Genomic DNA, 20327 nt, shown 5'->3' with positions numbered 1-20327 from the left:
TGGGTCAGTGAGCAGCAAGAAGCCTCCAGCAAGAGCTCTTTCAGTGCAAGCTTTTGCAGTCTGCAGTGGCACAAACCTGGCACAGCCTCAGCACCCCAAGCTGGGGACAACCTTCTGCAGGTGGAACCCCAATTCTTGAGCAGCCAAGGGGGGAGTTGAGCAGAGCTGGGGGCAGCAAGCACCAAGCTGAGGTCATGCCAAGCTCTGCCCCATCCATCCCCATCCCACAAACAGTAAATCCCTCTCTCTTCCAGCAAATTCCAAACCCACCCACCCCCTATTTTTTTTATCCTGTTGTCCAGCTCATTGCATTTGCAGGAAAGTTGGGAATTTGCAGGGAATTTGGGGGAGTTTGCAGGGAATTTGGGGGACTTGCAGGAAATTTGGGAGAAGGCACAGGAAATTTAGGAGTGCTGGAAGAAATTTTGGGGGTTTTGTAGGGAATTGGGGGAGTGGCAGGAAATTTGGGGGAGTTTGCAGGAAATTTGGGGGTTTTGTAGGGAATTGGGGAAGTTTGCAGGAAATTTGGGGGCTTTGAAGGGAATTTGGAGGCTCTGCAAGAAACCTGGGGGACTGAAGGAGATTTGAGGGAGTTGAAGGAAATTTGGGGGGCAGTTGAAGGAAATTTGAAAGGATTTGTAGAAAATTTGGGGGGGGTAGAAGGAAATTTGGAGAGAGGTGAAGGAAATTTGGGGGGGAAGGAAATTTGAGGGAGTTGCAGGAAATTTGGGGGGGAGTGGAAGGAAATTTGGGAGGCGGTTGGAGGAAATTTGGGGAGTGAAGGAAATTTGGGGGGAGTGGAAGGAAATTTGGGGAGTGAAGGAAATTTTGGGGGAGTTGAAGGAAGTTTGAGGGAGTTGAAGGAAATTTGGGAGGGGTTGAAAGAAATTTGGGGAGGTTGAAGGAAATGTGGGGAAGCTGAAGAAAATTTGGGGGGAGTGGAAGGAAATTTGGGGGCAATTGAAGGAAATTTGGGGGGGAGTGGAAGGAAATTTGAAGGGGGTTGAAGGAAATTTGGGGGGAGTGGAAGGAAATTTGGAGGCAATTGAAGGAAATTTGGGGGGAGTGGAAGGAAATTTGAAGGGGGTTGAAGGAAATTTGGGGGGAGTGGAAGGAAATTTGGAGGGGGGTGAAGGAAATTTGGGGGGAGTTGAAGGAAATCTGGGGAACGAAGGAAATTTGGGAGGGTTGAAGGAAATTTGGGGGGAGTGGAAGGAAATGTGGAAGGGGGGGAGGGCTTTGCAGGAAATCTGGAAGCTGTGCGAGGGAAAACTTGCGCTTGAGAGCCAAGCAGGGAGCGGTTCAGCCAAGGGGGAGTTGCCGGCGGCGTCGCGGCCGTTTCATCCCCTCTTACGCGAACAGCACTTAGGCTTAAAGAGCCCCGAGGCCCTCCAGGCGCGGAGCCCAGCGCTAAAATTAACAGGAATATTAATAATCGTAATAATGAAGCTTATGGAGGTGGGAGGAGGACTTGACAACAGGGCTTTAGTGCTGCTGGTGAGGCTTAAAGGGCTTAGGCAGCTAAGCAGGCTCAGCCCTCAGGGCAAGGGACATCCTATTCTTCCCCGGCCGGCGCGGCTTGGGGGTTGTCTCCTTTTTTTTCGGGCCGTATTCCAAATTTTCCTTCTGCTTGCCCACAGACCTGGGGTTTTGCTACAACACAAGCCAGGAGCACCCTGTTAGCAGCATTTTGGGGCTGTTGTTGCCGTTTCCCCCTCCTAAGCCCCCAACCTGTGCACAGCTCAGCTGGCTCACAGCTGATTTTGCTCACTTCGTGCTCCTCAGGGGTTGACTTTTCTGTGAACCCTCTCTCAAGTGATCCTTTAAGTTGCAATTCTCCTTCTCTGGGTGCTCTGTTCCCTGATTTTCCTGATTCCCAGGTCTGGGAACAGAAAGGGGTTCTGCTCACAAGGGTATTTTGCAAGCTGAATTCACTACTGCTCTGTTTGGAGTTTGGTTTGGAGAAAAGGAGGCTGAGGGCAGACCTCACTGCTCTCTACAGCTCCCTGAAGGGAGGCTGGGGTGGGGGTTGGGCTCTTCTCCCTAGGATCAGGTGATGGAACAGGAGGAAATGGCCTGAAATTGTGCCAGAGGAGGGTTAGGTTGGAGATTAGGAAAAATTTCTTTGCTGCCAGAGAGGTCAGGGATTGGAACAGGCTGCCCAGGGAGGTGGTGGAGTCTCCATCCCTGGAGGTGTTCAAGCAACCTGTGGCCATGGCACTTGGGGCCACGGTTTGGTGGCCATGGTGGGGTTGGGTTGATGTTGGACTGGGTGACCTCAGAGAGCTTTTCCTACCCAAACAATTCTGTGATGCTCCTGGAAGGGAATTTGGTTGCATTCTATATAGGAGTTGTCACGTTCCTTGATTCCCATCTTGGGACTATGGATTCCTCTCCTGTGGTTTCCTCCATTCATCCTTCCCACCAGCATCCCACATCCCTTTGCACAGGGATTTTGGGACAGGCCTTCTTTTCTCCACCCCACAATGCCTCTCACCTTAAACCAAAAAAAAAATCATTAATCTCCTTTTATCACCCCAAGCTCCTAAATACCCCTTTCAGACCCTTCTTTAACCTCCTGGGGCTTTCCATAAGGGAATGGTGTGGGAATCATCTCACCTGCAGCCGATGGTTAACCTCCTGTTTGCCCCTCACCCCCCGGCAGTGTCCCCAGCTGCTGAACGTCTCCGCTACATCCTGGGGGAAGATGATGAACCTCCCAACCCCACACTCTTCACAGAGATGGACACACTGCAGCACGATGGGGAGGAGATGGAGTGGAAAGAGTCAGCCAGGTGAGGAGGTGGGGAGGGGGTTGAGACAAAAACCTGGTGGGTAGAAAGCGTGGGACTGTGGAGTGGTTTGGGTTGGAAGGGACTTGAAAACTTGAAGGAAATTTGGGGGGAGTGGAAGGAAATTTGGGGGGAGTGGAAGGAAATTTGGGGGGAGTGGAAGGAAATGTGGAGGGAGGGAGAGCTTTGCAGGAGATCTGGAAGTTGTGCAAGGGAAAACTTGGGGTTGAGAGCCAAGCAGGGAGCAGTGAAGCCAAGGGGGAGCTGCTGGTGGCAAGCTTGGAGTAGATCTCATCCAGCTGCTGCCAATAGAGCCAAGCCATCACCAGGCCAATCACCTGCAAGAGATGAGCATCAAAATCACTATGGCCATGCAAACCCCTTCCTGGAGGTCTTCTCCAGCAAGGGAAGCTGTCAGCCGAGCTTTCCAACCTGGCCAAGAGAGGACAAGACCCACTCAGACCTTCTGCCAAAGCAACAGGCTTGGGGTGAAACATTTGTGGCCATGGATTCACAGAAGGGGTTGGGTTGGAAGGGACCTTGAAGCTCAGACAGTTCCAATCCCCTGCCATGGGCAGGGACACCTCCCCCCAGCCCAGGCTGATCAAGGTCTCATCCAACCTGGCCTTGAACACTTCCAGAGAGGGGACATCCACCACCTCCCTGGGCATCCACAGCCTCCCTGGGCAGCCTGTGTTAACCAGTAGAGCTGGAGCATTTGGGAGGAGCTGTAGGTAGGGATTTGGGGATGCTGATGGCATCTCAAGCCCCTCTGTTGCAGTAGCACATCCAGAATTTTCAAATCTGAGAATGGGAAGAGAGCAGAATTGGGTCCTGCAGTTGTGTTCCCCAGGGGTCAGGACTGGGTCCACTCTTGGTCAGCATCTTCGTCGATGACCTGAATGAAGGGACAGAGAGGACCCTCAGGCAGTTTGCTGATGGGACCAAACTGGGAGGAGTGCCTGACACCCCCCAGGCTGTGCTGGCATCCAGGGAGCCCTGGGCAGGCTGAGAGCTGGGGGAGAGCAACCTCATGGAGTGCAACCAGGGCAAGGGCAGGGTCCTGCCCTTGGGGAGCAACAACCTCCTGCAGCAGGACAGGGAGGGAGGACCTGCTGGGAAGCAGCTCCAGGGAGAAGGAGCTGAGAGTGCTGGGGGACAAGAAGGTGCCCAGGAGCCAGCAATGTGCCCTGGGGGCCAAGAAGGCCTCAAGGGTGTCCTGGGGGCATGGAGAAGAGTGTGGGCAGCAGGGCAAGGGAGGTTTTGCTGCCCCTCTGCTCTGCCCTGATGGGATCACATCTGGAGCCCTGCATCCAGTTGTGGGCTCCCCAGTTGCAGAAGGACAGGGAAGTGCTGGAGAGAGTCCAGGGCAGGCTGGGAAGCTGCTGAGGGGCCTGGAGCAGCTCTGGGAGGAGTAAAGGCTGAGAGCCCTGGGGCTGAGAGCCTGCAGAAGAGCAGCCCCAGAAGGGAGCTGAGCAATGCTCAGCAAGAGCTAAAGGAGCTGTGGGGGGCAAGAGGCTGGGGCCAGACTCTGCTCACTGGTGCCCAGGGACAGCACAAGGGGCAAGGGGCACAAAGTGGCACCCAGGAGGTTGCATCTGAAGAGGAGGAGAAAGTTGATTGGTGTGAGGGTGCTGGAGGGCTGGAGCAGGCTGCCCAGAGAGGTTGTGGAGTGTCCTTGTGTGGAGAGCTTCAACCCCCCCTGGGCATTGTGCTCTGTGGCAGTTTAGGCTGGATGCCCCCTGCCACTGCTGCATGAGATACACCTCTGGTGTCCTGGGTGCCCACCCAGAGGGGTGGACACAAGAAACGGCGTATTTCTACCCATAACTCCTGCGCCCTATAAAGCCATCTGCAGAGTCATTCTCTTCCTCTTTCTTCCCTCTCTGCTCCCATGGGAGATGTCCTGTCTTATCGGGTAATGCTGGGGGGGTATCTCAGGCCTCTTAGGCCTGGCTAGGCCTAATGCCAGGAGGAGAATGGAGGGGGGGGGCAGTCTCAGACCTGGCCAGCCTGAGACTTGCCTAGCAGTGGGAGGGGTGGGGGGGGGGGGGGGGAAGGAAGAGCCCTGAGGGATTGGGTAGACCCTCAGGTGAGAGGAAGGGAGGACTGGGAAGCTTTTGGGAATTCTGTGAGGGGGTTCTGTATGCTTTAGGATGTTCTTTTCCACTATGCTTTGTAGTTGGTAGTTTCCTGTAGCTTCACCAATTCGTTTTTCCACTTAAACTTTCCATCACTCTCCAATCCGTTTGTGTGTCATTCTTTTGTCCCTTTCGGGGCAAGAGATGTTCTGGCTGGTCTCAAACCAGCACATGCTCCTGGGCAAGCTGCTGTGGGTTCCCCTGCTGGAGCAGGTTGGCTTGGACTGGCTGAGCTCCAGAGCTCCCTTCCCACCTGCACCGTGCTGGAATTTGGGCATTCTGTGACCATTCCGTGCAAGGAGCTGCACCTGCAAAGCTCTGCAGAACCTCCAAACTTAGAAAAAACCCAAAGCCAACAATGGTGGTGCCCATCACTGTCCAGGTGCCCATCACTGCCCAGGTGCCCATCCTTTTGCAGAACCTCTTTCTCCAGCCCTTCAAACAATGCTGCTTTCACCCGAGGGCAATTCAAGCTTCCCGCCGGAGGTGCCGCTAAGCTCCGCTGCTGCTCTCCCAAAGCTGCTTAAGTCGCTTTTCCTTTCTTTTTTTTTTTTTTTTTTCACCCCATTTTCCACCCAAAAGTGGGTTAGGACACACACAGGGCAGCAGCTTGGGACTGGAGGCACCTTTCCAGCAACCTCTTTGCCCCAGCACCAACCATCTCGTGATGCTTTCGTCAAGGCTCCAGCAAAGCCCTTCCCCCACCGCGCTCGGCTGCTTCGTTCCTGCTGCGGCTTCGTTCCTGCTGCGGCTTCGTTCCTGCTGCGGCTTCGTTCCTGCTGCGGCTTCGTTCCTGCTGCGGCTTCGTTCCTCCTGCTGCTTCGTTCCTCCTGCTGCTTCGTTCCTCCTGCTGCTTCGTTCCTCCTGCTGCTTCGTTCCTCCTGCTGCTTCGTTCCTCCTGCTGCTTCGTTCCTGCTGCTTTATCCCTGCTGCTTCTTTATTCCTGCTTCTTTATTCCTGCTTCTTTATTCCTGCTGCTTTATTCCTGCTGCTTTATTCCTGCTGCTTTATTCCTGCTGCTTTATTCCTGCTGCTTCGTAATTCCTGCTGCTCTTTCCCATTTATTTCCATTTATTGGGGATTTAGCCACAGGAAGCCTCACCAAGGAGCTGGTGAGAGGCTGAGCCTCTCCTTGCTGGAGAGTGGAAATCCCAGACGTGAGATATTTCCATCCTGCTCCAAGGGCCAGGCTGAGGGAGCTGGGGGTGTGCAGCCTGGAGAGGAGAAGACTCCAGGGGGACCTCAGAGCTGCCTGCCAGAACCTGAAGGGATCCTGCAGGAAGGCTGCAGAGAGACTTTAGCTGAGGGTGTCCAGAGCCAGGCCAAGGGGGAATGGTTTGAAGCTGAGGCAGAGCAGGGTTAGAGTGGAGCTGAGGAAGAAGTTGTTGAGTGTGAGGGTGGTGAGAGTCTGGCACAGGCTGCCCAGGGAGGCTGTGGCTGCCTCCTGCCTGGGGGTGTTCAAGGCCAGGCTGGATGGGGCCTTGAGCAGCTGAGTCTGGCTGAGAGGTGTCCCTGGGCATGGTGGGGAGGTTGCAGTAGATGATCTCTGAGGTCCCTTCCAGCCTGAACCACTGTAGGATTCTATGAATCATTCTAGGATTCTTATGAATCTTTAGCTCTTGCTGAGCATTGCTCAGATGCCCTCTGGGGCTGCTCTTCTCCAGGCTCTCAGCCCTAGGGCCCTCATCCTTTGCTCCTCACAGGTACTACAGAATCACAGAATGGTTTAGGTTGGAAGGGGCCTTAACAATCATCTGGTTCCAACCCCCCTGGGCAGGGACACCTCCTACTGGACCACCTTGCTCACAGCCTCACCCAGCCTGGCTTTGAGCACTTCCATGCTTGGAGCCTCCACAACCTCTCTGGGCAACCTGTTCCAGAGCTTCACCACCCACCTGGGGAAGAATTTTTTCCTAATGTCCACTCTCAGTCCAGCTTCTTCCTGTTCATGCTCCAGGCCTCTCAGCATCTTGGCAGCCTCCACTGGAGGCTCTCCAGGAGCTGCTGGTTCCAGAACTCCACCAAATACTCCGGATGTGGCTTTTTTAATAGAGCCACCTGGCACAGTCTCTGGGCAGCAGCATTTTAATGCCCACCCAAACACAGCTGATACAACTCCAGGCTCTCCTCATTCTTCTCCTGCAGCATTCAGGAGCCATCAGCTACTTCCAAACCCCTTCTCCTGCTACATCATAGAATCACAGAATGGGTTGGGTTGGAAGGGACCTTAAAGATCCTCCAGTTCCAACCCCATGCCATGGGCAGGGACACCTCCCACTCCTCAAGCCCAACCCTTAACCCAGCACTGCCAGGGCACCATCAAACCATGGCCCTCAGCACCACATCTCCAGGACTTTGAAACCCCTCCAGGGATGGAGGCTCCACCACTGCCCTGGGCAGCCTGGGCCAGGCCTTGACAGCCCTCAAAGGGAAGAAATTGTTCCTCATGGCCAACCTGAACCTCCCTAGGGGCAACCTGTCCTGTCCCTTGTTCCTCCAATCTCCTGTCAGGGAGCTGGAAGGGCTGATGAGGATTTCTCCATCCCCACCCTGAACTGACCTTTGCAGGTGGAATGAATCCAGACTTCAAAAGGGGAAATCACTGCAGGAACCTCAACTATTTTTCTTCTCTCCCTCTCCCCATGGCTGCTGCTCTCATTTCAGGTGGATCAAGTTTGAAGAAAAGGTGGAAGAAGGTGGAGAGAGGTGGAGCAAGCCCCACGTGTCCACACTGTCCCTGCACAGCCTGTTTGAGCTGCGGACATGTCTGCAGACGGGAACAGTGCTCCTGGACTTAGATGGTTACTCCTTGCCCCAGATTATAGGTAGGAGCCAACAAGCTGCTGGCTTCAGATGGGTTTCCCCCCTGCCCCCACCATGCCCTAAAGTGCTGGGGACAGATTGAAATGTTTTGACTTGCTACAGGTCGATAAAAAAACAACTTGCCACAGGAGAGGAGTTGAGAACCAACAGGGAACCAGCAGGAAAGGAATTGAGAACCAACAGGAGAGGGGTTGAGAACCAATAGGAGGGAGGATGAGAACCAACAGGGAACCAGCAGGAAAGGAATTGAGAACCAACAGGAGAGGGGTTGAGAACCAACAGGGCAGGAGTTGAGAACCAACAGGACGGAGGATGAGAACCAACAGGGGACCAGCAGAAAAGGAATTGAGATCCAACAGGAGAGGGGTTGAGAACCAACAGGATGGAGAATGAGAACCAACAGGACAGGGGATGAGAAACAACAGGAAACCAGCAGGAAATTATTTGAGATCCAACAGGAGAGGGGTTGAGATACAAAAGGAGAGGAGATGAGATCCAACAGGAAAGGGGTCGAGGACTGGCAAGATAGGGGATGAGAACCAACAGGACAGGGGTTGAGAAGCAACAGGATGGAGGATGAGAACCAACAGGGAATCAGCAGGAAAGGAATTGAGATCCAACAGGAGAGGGGTTGAGAACCAACAGGATGGAGGTTGAGAATCAACAACAAAGGGGATTAGAACTAACAGGATGGAGGCTGCGAAGCAACAGGACAGGTGATGAGAACCAAGAAGGAACCAGGAGGAAACGAATTGAGATCCAACAGGACAGAGTTTGAGGACCAACAGGAGAGGTTGAGATCCAACAGCACAGGGGGTGAGAAGCAACAGGACAGAGATTGAGGACCAACAGGAGAGGGGTTGAGATACAACAGGAGATCCAACAGGAAAGGGGTTGAGGACTGGCAAGATAGGGGAGGAGAACCAACAGCACAGGTTTGAAGACCAACAGGACAGGGGTTGTGAGCCATCAACTTGTTTTAATGACTCTTGTCTTGAACGTTCTGGGAGGGTTTGCAGTGACCAATCCCAGCAGCCCAGGGTTCATATTGGGAGGTGCCAACAAGCTCAGGTCTCACAATTTGTGTGTTTCCTGCTGGTGTTTTTCTGCTTGGGTAGATCTGAGCTTCACAGCAGTGACTCCATCTGACCTCATGAGGAGAAATGTGTCAGGCTGAGGTAGAAAATGCCTCCATATGTGGGAGCTGTAGCAGATGTAGCAGAGGGCTGGAGCACCTCCCCTATGGGGACAGGCAGGGAGAGTTGGGGCTGTTCAGCCTGGAGAAGAGAAGGCTCTAAGGAGACCTCAGAGAAGTCTTCCAGTACCTGAAGCAGGTACAGGAGAGCTGGGGAGGGACTTTGGACAAGGGCTGGGAGTGCCAGGATGAGGGACAATGGTTTTGAGCTGGGAGAGAGGAGACTGAGAGTGGAGATGAGGAAGAAATTCTTGAGAGTGAGGGTGAGGAGAGACTGGAACAGGTCACCTAGGAAGGCTGTGGATGTCTCCTCCCTGGAGGTGTTCAAGGCCAGGCTGGATGAGGCCTTGAGCAACCTGGGAGGTGTCCCTGCCCATGGCAGGGCGTGGGATCTGGATGATCTTCAAGATCCCTTCCAACCCAACCCATTCTGTGAATCCATGACCACAAATAAGTTTTACACCAAGCCTGTTGCTTTGGCAGAAGATCTGAGTGGATCTTGTCCTCTCTGAAGAGGAGAAGGGTCCCAGGAGACCTTCTTGTGGCCTTCCAGGATCTGGAAGAGGCTACAAGAAAGCTGGGGAGGGACTTTTGAGGGTGTCAGGGAGTGACAGGACTGGGGGGAATGGAACAAAACTAGAAGTGGGGAGATTGAGACTGGATGTGAGGATGAAGTTGTTCCCCAGGAGGGTGGTGAGAGACTGGCAGAGGTTGCCCAGGGAGGTGGTGGAAGCCTCATCCCTGGAGGTTTTTGCATCAAGGTTGGAGGTGGCTGTGAGGTGTCCCTGCCCATGGCAGGGGGGTTGGGCATGGCTGAGCCTTGAGGTCCCTTCCAACCCTGACAGTTCTGTGACTGGGTGCTTGCAGATGATGTCATTGAGAAGCAGATTGAGGATGGCCTGCTGAAGGCAGAGCTCCGGGAGAAGCTCAGCTACGTGCTGCTGCGGAAGCACCGGCACCAGACCAAGAAGCCAATCCACCGCTCCCTGGCCGACATCGGCAAGTCCGTCTCCTCCAGCACAGGTGAGCCTCCCCAGGCCACCCACCCCCAGCTGCACCACAAAGCCCTGGGGGAGCAAGCCTGAGGGCAGGAAGAGCTCAGGAGAAGGAAGGGGAGAAAGGGACCTGGGGGTGGTGGTTGGCAGCAGCTGAACAGGAGCCAGCAGTGTGCCCAAGGGGCCACGAAGGCCAATGGCATCCTGGCCTGGATCAGCAATAGTGTGGGCAGCAGGAGCAGGGAACTCATCCTGCCCTGTGCTCAGCACTGCTCAGGCCACACCTGGAGTGCTGTGCCCAGTTCTGGGCTCCTCAGGTTAAGAAGGACATTGAGACTCTTGTACATGTCCAGAGAAGAGCAATGAAGCTGGGGAGGGGTCTGGAGCACAATGCTGGGGAGGGGTCTGGAGCACAGGGGTGGGAGGGGTCTGGGGCACAAGGCTGGGGAGGGGTCTGGGGCACAAGGCTGGGGAGGGGGCTGGAGCACAGCCCTGTGAGGAGAGGCTGAGGGAGCTGGGAGTGTTCAGCCTGGAGAAGAGGAGGCTCAGGGCAGACCTCATTGCTCTCTACAACTACCTGAAGGGAGGTTGTAGCCAGGTGGGGGTTGGGCTCTGCTCACAGGCAGGGACAGAAGATGAGGACACAGCCTCAAGCTGTGCCAGGGGAGGTTTAGATTGGATGTGAGGAAGAAATTCTTCACATGAAGAGAGATTTGCCTTTGGAATGAGCTGCCCAGGGAGGTGGTGGAGTCACCATCCCTGGAAGTGTTTAAAAAGAGACCGGATGAGGCACTTGGTGCCATGGGTTAGTTGATGGGATGGTGTTGGGTGACAGGTTGGACTGGATGATCTCTGAGGTCTTTTCCAACCTGGTTAATTTTGTGATTCTGTGAAACCCAAGCCTTTGGGGCTCTGCTGGTTTGAGCTTTAACTGGGGTTTAAAAGCACAAATGATAACAGATTGAGATTCTTCCCCCTTCCCTTTTCCTAGTAAGGTAAATAAAACCCAAACCAAAACGAAACAAAACAAAGGGTAGGGAAGAGGAGAGGTAAAGTCATTAAAGAAATAGTCTGCAATCAGTTTGGAAGAGGAAGAGGTAAATTAAGGGCAATGAGGCTGGGGAGGGGTCTGGAGCACAGCCCTGTGAGGAGAGGCTGAGGGAGCTGGGGGTGTTTAGCCTGGAGAGGAGGAGGCTCAGGGCAGACCTCATTGCTCTCTACAACTACCTGAAGGGAGGTTGTAGCCAGGTGGGGGTTGGGCTCTGCTCCCACGCTACTAGTAGCAGAACAAGAGGACATAGCCTCAAGCTGTGCCAGGGGAAGTTTAGGCTCAAGGTGAGGAGAAAGTTCTTCCCAGAAAGAGTAATTGGCCCTTGGGATGTGCTGCCCAGGGAGGTGATGGAGTCCCCGTCCCTGGAGGTGTCCCAAAAAAGCTTGGATGTGGCACTTGGAGCCAGGGATGAGTTGTCAGGAGGAGTTGGGTGGTGATGAGTTGGGCTTGGGGGACCTCTGAGGTCTTGGGGACCTCTGAGGTCTTTCCCAGCCTGGTTGACTCTGTGATGATTCTGTGATGATTCTGTGATTCTTAACACAAATACATGCAGAGCAATAGCAGGGAGGGTTCTCAAAGGTAAGGGCTGAGGGTAAATAGGAAAATAGACAAACCCAAGCCTGATGGCTCTTGTGTTTCCCTGGATGTGAGTGGATTCAGTTCTTTAGGAAGTGTGGATGCAGCTTGGAAAAGAAATAAGCCCTGAGCTCATGGTCAGTGGGGGAAGCAGCAGCCAGAGCTGACCTCTCTCGAGCAGGTGAGGAAGAGGAAGTAGAAGAAGGTGCCTGCCCTTTTTATAGGCTTGCTGGACAGGAAGGGGGAGTGGAAAAGACCACCTGTGACCCAGGGGACCCCTCCTGGGAGGGCGGAAATCAAAGCCTCTCTCTCTGCCCACCTGGGTCAAGTTTCTTTTGTACCCCCAGGGGCTGAGTTCTCTCAGCCCCCATCCGGGATGGATGTAACCCAGCACAGGGGCACCACTGAGAAAGACCCCAAAGGCTCTCCTGCTGGTGGCTTTGAAGAGGAGGAGGTCATGGGGAGCCAGAAGTCAAGGAGATGTCTGCTGAGGTGGGGAATGGCATGGTGTGAGGGACAGTGGTGTGGTGTGAGGGACAATGACACCATTGTGAGGGACAATGACACCATTGTGAGGGACAATGTAGTTGTGTGAGGGACAGCAGTGTGGGGTTGATGACTGAGAGAGTTGGGGGGGGGGGGGGCAGTCTGGAGAGGAGAAGGCTCCCAGGAGACCTTCTTGTGGCCTTCCAGGATCTGGAGGGGGCTATAAGAAAGCTGGGGAGGGACTTTTGAGGGTGTCAGTAGTGATAGAGCTGGGGGGACGGAGCAAAATTAGAAGTGGGGAGATTCAGGCTGGATGTTAGGAAGAAGTTCTTCCCCATGAGGGTGGTGAGAGCCTGGCACAGGTTGCCCAGGGAGGTGGTGGAAGCCTCATCCCTGGAGGTTTTTGCAGCCAGGCTGGATGTGGCTGTGAGCAACCTGCTGTGGTGTGAGGTGTCCCTGCCCATGGCAGGGGGGTTGGGACTGGCTGAGCTTTGAGCTCCCTTCCAACCCTGACAATTCTCTGATTCTGACATGGTCTGAGGGACACTGGAACAGGCTGCCCAGGGGGGTTGTGGAGTCTCCCTCGCTGAAGATATTCAAGACCTGCCTGGATGAGTTCCTGTGTGACCTGCTCTAGGTGCTCCTGCTCTGGCAGGGGGGTTGGACTGGATGAGCTCTCAAGGTCCCTTCCAGGGTCCAGCATTCTGTGATTATTCTGTGGTTCTGTGATTATTCTGTGGTTCTGTGATTATTCTGTGGTTCTGTGATTATTCTGTGGTTCTGTGATTATTCTGTGGTTCTGTGATTCTGTTTGAGGGACAGTGACCTGGAGTCAGGGACAGTGACATGGAGTCAGGGACAGTGACATGGTGTGAGAGACAGGGTCATGGTGTGAGGGACAGTGACATGGTGTGAGGGACAGTGACATGGAGTCAGGGATAGGGTCATGGAGTGAGGGACAGTGACATGGAGTCAGGGACAGGGTCATGGTGTGAGGGACAGTGTCATGGAGTGAGGGACAGTGTCATGGAGTGAGGGACAGTGTCATGGAGTCAGGGACAGTAACATGGAGTCAGGGACAGTGACATGGAGTCAGGGACAGTGACATGGAGTCAGGGACAGTGTCATGGTGTGAGGGACAGGGTCATGGTGTGAGGGAGAGTGACATGGAGTGAGGGAGAGTGACATGGAGTGAGGGACAGTGTCATGAAGTGAGGGACAGTGACATGGTGTGAGGGACAGTGACATGGTGTGAGGGACAGGGTCATGGTGTGAGGGACAGTGACATGGTGTGAGGGACAGTGTCATGGAGTCAGGGACAGTGTCATGGTGTGAGGGACAGTGTCATGGAGTCAGGGACAGTGTCATGGTGTGAGGGACAGTGACATGGAGTGAGGGACAGGGTCATGGAGTGAGGGACAGTGACATGGTGTGAGGGACAGGGTCATGGAGTCAGGGACAGGGTCATGGTGTGAGGGACAGTGACATGGTGTGAGGGACAGTGTCATGGAGTCAGGGACAGTGTCATGGTGTGAGGGACAGTGACATGGAGTGAGGGACAGGGTCATGGAGTGAGGGACAGTGACATGGTGTGAGGGACAGTGTCATGGAGTCAGGGACAGTGACATGGAGTCAGGGACAGTGTCATGGTGTGAGGGACAGGGTCATGGTGTGAGGGACAGTGACGTGGAGTGAGGGACAGTGACGTGGAGTGAGGGACAGTGACGTGGAGTGAGGGACAGTGACATGGTGTGAGGGACAGTGACGTGGAGTCAGGGACAGTGACGTGGTGTGAGGGACAGTGACGTGGAGTGAGGGACAGTGACGTGGAGTGAGGGACAGTGACGTGGAGTGAGGGACAGTGACATGGTGTGAGGGACAGTGACATGGTGTGAGGGCCCCCAGCAGGGGTTAGGAGCAGTCTCCTCTCCCAGGGCACCATGGCACAGTGTGAAGGGCACCAGTGCTGGACAAGCTTGGCCAAGGGCTTCCTGGCAGAGAAGCCTACAGCCAAATCCAGTCTGGCCCAGGGCTGAGCCTGCCTCTTTGGGAGCCATTAACAAAGAAGATTTGTTTGCTTCCAGGCCTGATGATTATTTACTTAGCTTTAAGGAGAGGTCACTTGGTGGAGCCTGGGATTTGTTGGTGGCCTCAAGCTGCGACCCAGGGAGGCAGCAACAGCAGCGCCTGAGCTCCGAGTGCTCCAGGGAGAGGTCATCAGGACACAACATTCCCACCCTGTGGGCAATTCCCAGACTTCAAAGCAGCCATCAGCCAAGGTGGAAGACTAGAGGGTTGAGATGGTTGAGCAGCCATCAACCAGGTTAGAGGACTAGAGGGTTGAGCAGCAATCAACCATGATGGAGGACTAGGTGGTTGAGCAACCATCAGCTATGATGGAGGACTAGGTGGCTGAGTAGGCATCAACCATGATGGGGCACTATGTGGTTGAGCAGCCATCAGCTATGATGGTGGACTAGGTGGTTGAGCAGCCATCAGCTATGATGGAGCACTGGATGGCTGAGGAGTCATCAACCATGATGGAGGACTGGATGGTTGAGAAACCATCAGCTATGATGGAAGACTAGATGGTTGAGCAACCATCAGTTATGATGGAGGACTGGATGGTTGAGCAGCCATCAGCTATGATGGAGCACTGGATGGCTGAGGAGCCATCAACCATGATGGAGGACTGGATGGTTGAGAAACCATCAGCTATGATGGAAGACTAGATGATTGAGCAACCATCAGTTATGATGGAGGACTGGATGGTTGAGCAGCCAACAACCACAATGGAGGACTGGGTGGTTGACAAACATCAACCATGATGGAGGACTCAATGGTTGAGTAGCCATCAACCATGATGGGGGACCAGGTGGTTGAGTGCCCATCAACCATGATGGAGGATTAGATGGTTGAGTAGCCATCAACCACAATAGAGGACTAGGTGGTTGAGCAAACATCAACCATGATAGGGGACTAGGTGTTTGAGCAGCCATCAACCATGATGGAAGACTGGATGGCTGAGTAGCCTTCAACCATGATGGGGGACTAGGTGGTTGAGCAGCCATCAACCATGATGGAAGACTAGATGGTTGAGCAACAAGCAGTTATGATGGAGGACTGGATGGTTGAGCAACCATCAACCACGATGGAGGACCAGATGGTTGAGCTCACACTTGCTCAAAGCCTTCAAAACAGAGCATGATTTGGAAATGTTTGGGTTTAGTCCCTGCAGACAGGGGAAACTGGAGCATCTTCTGTGTTTCTAGTTCCCTGGGGAGATGATGGCAAAGCTTTGAGTTTGCGAAGAGGGCCACCAAGGAACAGATGGTGGTTGGCAGGAGCAGAGGGGGCCCTCCTGTTCCTTGTGCCAGCAGCGACTTCGTGACATAAGAAGGGCAAAGAGATGTTGGAGCAAGTCCAGAGGAGGTCACAAAGATAATCCCAGGGCTGGAGCAGCTCTGCTGTGAGCACAGGCTGAGGGAGCTGGGGGTGTGCAGCCTGGAGAGGAGAAGGCTCCAGGGGCACCTCAGAGCTGCCTGCCAGGACCTGAAGGGATCCTGCAGGAAGGCTGCAGAAAGACTTTTGCTGAGGTTGTCCAGAGCCAGACCAAGGGGGAATGGTTTGAAGCTGAGGCAGAGCAGGGTTAGAGTGGAGCTGAGGAAGAAGTTGTTGAGAGTGAGGGTGGTGAGAGTCTGGCACAGGCTGCCCAGGGAGGCTGTGGCTGCCTCCTGCCTGGGGGTGCTCAGGGCCAGGCTGGATGAGGCCTTGAGCAGCTGAGTCTGGCTGAGAGGTGTCCCTGGGCATGGTGGGGAGATTGGAGGAGATGAGCTCTGAGATCCCTTCCAGCCTGACCCATCCTGGGACTTTCACCTTCTCTCTTATCTCTGAGATTCTGTACTGGAATGCTGCTGGAGATAGAGTCATATTCAGTGGGAATTCCACTGTTATTTCAAGGCATTTACCACCGAAACCAAAAAGCAACAAAAAAGGATGGATGCTGTGCTTGCAGCTCGTGGTCTAGAGAGCTGCAGAGAAGCTCAGCAGGACTATTCCAGATGGATTTCCCCCCCAAAAAAAAACAAAAAAACCCAAAACAATAACAGAAAAAAAAAAAAAGAAGACAGTTTTTGTAATTCAGGCAGAATTTGGGGGATTCAGGAGGAATTTGGGGAAGTCAAGAGGAATTTGGGGAAGTCAAGAGGAATTTGAGGAATTCAGTAGGTATTTGGGGAATTCAGGAGGAATTTGGGGAATTCAGGAGGAATTTGGGGAATTCAGGAGGAATTTGGGGGATTCAGGAGGAATTTGGGGAATTCAAGAGGAATTTGGGGGATTCAGGAGGAATTAGGTGAATTCAAGAGGAATTTGGGGGATTCAAGAGGAATTTGGGGGATTCAAGAGGAATTTGGGGAATTCAAGAGGAATTTGGGGAATTCAGGAGGAATTGGGGGAATTAAAGAGGAATTGGGGGAATTCAAGAGGAATTGGGGGAATTCAGGAGGAATTTGGGGGATTCAAGAGGAGTTTGGGGAATTCGGGAGGAATTGGGGGATACAAAAGGAATTTGGGGGATTCAGGAGGAATGTGGTGAATTCCAGAAGTTTCCTGAGAAGGTGCTGGGTCTAACAGTGAAGATGCCTGGGGGAAAGGGAAATCTTTAGGGTGAAGTTGTTCAGTTTCAATACCTGGGGTGGCAAATGGGAGCTGTCACCAGCTCAGGAGGGAGAAAAGTTCCCATGGAACATGGTGGTGGTGGCCAAGACAAATATCCTGCAGCTTGGGGTCCACAGCAGACTTCAATTGTGGCTTTCTTTGAAGAATTAGGAGGTTAAAAAGGCCAAGGAATGGATTTGGTCTTGCTGAGGGCCAGGAATTGCACTTCTGAAGCTATTTATAGCCTCGAAGAGAGCATTGGTAGGGTGAGGGCTGGTGGAGGCTCCTTGCTTGGATCTTCTGCAGCAGGAAGAGATGGATTAGGGCAGGCTGCTCCTTGCCAGTGAGCAAAGGACAAGAAGTGGCCATAGGTGGAAGCTGAGGCATAGGAAGCTCCGTGGAAACGCGAGGAAAAACCTTTTCACTGGGAGGGTGATGGAACACCGGAGCAGGCAGCCCCGAGGGGCTCTGGAGTCTCCTCTGGAGATATTCAAAACCCACCTGGATGCGTTTCTGTGTGATCTGCTCTAGGTGATCCTGCTCTGGCAGGGGGGTTGGACTGGGTGAGCTTTCAAGGTCCCTTCCAGCGTTCTGTCATTCTGTGGTAAGTGGGAGCGAAGTGGGACGGAAAACCAAAGTGCCGGCGAATCAGCACCGGGAGGGTGATGCTCGTCGTGGGCAGCTGCTTTTCAGCTCAGCCTCTTTGTCTTCAGCACCACCAGAGGGTTCCTCGTGGTCGCTGCATCTCCTCTGACCCCTCCTTTCCCGCAGCCCGCAGCCCCGTCCGGAGCCCGGCCGCCGGCGCCGCCTTCCACCGCTCCACCGAGGACCTGCGGATGCGGCAGAGCGCCAGCTACGGTCGGCTGCGTGAGTGGGGAGCTGGGCATGGGCCTGAGGGAACCAGGAGCAAACAGAAAACGAGGTGCAATGAGAGTGTGTGGGGGGCTGGGGAGGTTGGACTTGTCAGGACACCCCACCACAGCCAAAAATGAGGTTAGGAAGAAATTCTTCTCCGTGCCGGTGGTGAGACACTGGAACAGGTTGCCCAGGGAGGTTGTGGATGTCCCTTCCCTGGAGGTGTTCAAGGCCAGGTTGGATGGGACTTGAGCAACCTGGGCTGGTGGGAGGTGTCCCTGCCCATGGCAGGGGGTTGGAACTGTGTAGTCTTTCAGGTCCTTTCCATCCCAACCCATTCTGTGAGTCTCTGTGGTTTGTGTGAGCACAGGGGGACACCAGAACAACTCAGACCCTTGAGCTTTTCATCTTACTGCATCTGGTTTGCAGGCACAGCTATAATAAATAATCCCCAAATCCCAACATGGTGAGGGCTGGAAGGGAGCTCTGGAGCTCAGCCAGTCCAACCCCCCTGCTCCAGCAGGGCACCCACAGCAGCTTGCCCAGCAGCACAATGCCCAGGGGGGGTTGGAAGCTCTCCACACAAGGACACTCCACAACCTCTCTGGGCAGCCTGCTCCAGCCCTCCAGCACCCTCACAACAAACAACTTTCTCCTCCTCTTCACATGGAACCTCCTGGGTGCCACTTTGTGCCCCTTGCCCCTTGTGCTGTCCCTGGGAACCAGTGAGCAGAGTCTGGCCCCAGCCTCTTGCCCCCCACAGCTCCTTTAGCTCTTGCTGAGCATTGCTCAGCTCCCCTCTGGGGCTGCTCTTCTGCAGGCTCTCAGCCCCAGGGCTCTCAGCCTTTGCTCCTCCTAGAGCTGCTCCAGGAACTTTTAACATCTTCCCAGCCTGTCCTGGACCCTGTCCAGCACTTCCCTGTCCCTCTGCAACTGGAGAGCCCAGCCCTGGTTATTCTTTTTCCACTGAAGTCCTCCCTCCACGTTTTCCCTTCGCACATGGGGCTGAAATTGAGCAGCTCATCACGGGGTGGTTGCCCATGGCAGGGAGGTTGGAGCAGATGACCTCTGGGGCCCCTTCCAACCTCAGCCATCCCTGGACTCTCATCTTCTCTCTTCCCTCCCCTAGGCCATGCACAGAGTCGGAGCATGAACGACATCTCGGACACACCGAGCACTGACCAGGTAAGCTCCCTGCCAGCCTTGGTGTGGCACTGTGTGGGGCATCTCCAGCATGCCCTGCTCTGGGGCAGGGCTTGGGTGGTTGGTCAGGTCCATGTGAGCCTTGCATGGCTTCGCTGGGTCAATCAGCTCACAGCTTCCTAATTAGGGACATGAATCAGGTATTGATCACTGCTGAGCCGTGGGGAAGCTGGCCCAGGGCAGTACCTGTGCCTGCAGGGAGGGAGGGACACACAAAGATGCTGATGGAGGAGGACATCCTTAGCATGGAGAAGGACATTCCTTCTTGGCAGGGTGCAGGGATCCTAAAAGAGCCTCTGCTGGGGTGGATGAGAGCACAGGGCAGTAGGTAAATCCCAGGCAAGCTCCTGGAGCTGCAAACGTGGATCCAGCTCGGAAGGTGATGGTCTGTAGGTGGAGCTGGGCTGTGATGGACTTGGGTTTCTTAATGCAAAGCTGAGCCAAGAGCCCATCAGGGGCTTTTCTCCCCTGCTGGCTTGCATGGGAGAGCTCTGGAAAGGAGGTCAGGCTGCTGGGGCAGAGTGTGGGCAGATCCCTGCTCAGTGCTGTGGTGGATCAGGAGGGGTCTGTGCCTTTTGCTTGCTGGATATCCAGCATCAAGACTATGGAGTCCTCAGCAGAGACAGGGACCTGGTGGAGAGGGGCCAGAGGTGGCTACAGCAATGCTGGCAGGGCTGGAAGGGCTCTGCTGTGAGGCCAGGCTGAGAGAGTTGGGGTTGGCCAGCCTGGAGAAGAGCAGGTTCCAGGGAGACCTTGTGGTGGCCTTGCAGTGCTCAAAGGGCTGTCAGAAAGCTGGGGACAGAGTTTGGAGTAGGCCCTGTGGGGACAGGACAAGGGAGGATGGTTTGAACTCAAAGAGGCAGATTCAGACTGGAGAGAAGGGAGAAATGTTTGACACTGAGGGTGCTGAGAGCCTGGCCCAGGCTGCCCAGAGAGGTGAGAGCTACCCCATCCCTGGCACCACCCCAAGTCAGGTTGTTTGGGGTTGCTCTGGTTGGGGATGTCCCTGCTGGCTGCAGGGGGTTGGAACTGGATGAGCTTTAAAGATCCTTTCCAACCCAAAGCATTCCATGATTCTCTTTAGCTGGGTCCTGTGGATGCACTCTCTGGGCTCTGCTCCACTCCTCTTTGTGAGTGATTTCAGCCTCAACCAAAGGGAACACCAAACACTGTGGGTTTGGGAGGGCTCACAGCTCACTTTTCCCCAGGGATGTCCCTGCTGGGCTTGCCTGGGGGGATGCAGTTTAGAGGAAAGGGAAGGATGGAAGTTCAGGTGTTGCTGGGAGCCATGGGGTGGAGATCACAGAGTTATAGAAAGGTTGGGGTTGGAAAAGCTCTCTGAGATCATTGAGTCCAAACATCAGCCTAAGACCACCAAACCCTTGCCCCAAGTGCCATGGCCACAGGTTGCTTGAACACCTCCAGGGATGGGGACTCCACCACCTCCCTGGGCAGCCTGTTCCAACCCCTGACCACTCTTGTTGTAAGGAAATTTGTCCTAAAATCCAACCTAAGCCTCTCCTGGCACAATTTCAGGCCATTTCCTCTTGT

At 54.3% G+C, this 20327-nt stretch overlaps 1 protein-coding gene across 1 annotated transcript in view; it reads left to right on the top strand.

Moving 5' to 3' along the window:
- SLC4A5 (solute carrier family 4 member 5) overlaps positions 1 to 20327 on the top strand; it is a 55800-nt gene that overhangs the window by 4225 nt on the left and 31248 nt on the right. Inside the window, exons 3-7 of the mRNA XM_054396637.1 lie at positions 2666 to 2795; positions 7598 to 7758; positions 9819 to 9974; positions 17490 to 17585; positions 18703 to 18758. Of these exons, the coding sequence (XP_054252612.1) occupies positions 2666 to 2795; positions 7598 to 7758; positions 9819 to 9974; positions 17490 to 17585; positions 18703 to 18758 (599 nt within the window). The remainder of the gene's footprint in view (positions 1 to 2665; positions 2796 to 7597; positions 7759 to 9818; positions 9975 to 17489; positions 17586 to 18702; positions 18759 to 20327) is intronic.

This window comes from Indicator indicator, chromosome 38 (assembly GCF_027791375.1).
Source record: "Indicator indicator isolate 239-I01 chromosome 38, UM_Iind_1.1, whole genome shotgun sequence".
NCBI lineage: Eukaryota > Metazoa > Chordata > Aves > Piciformes > Indicatoridae > Indicator > Indicator indicator.
Note: the sequence above shows the minus strand (reverse complement) of the source record. Positions and strands in the feature narration are given on the sequence as shown.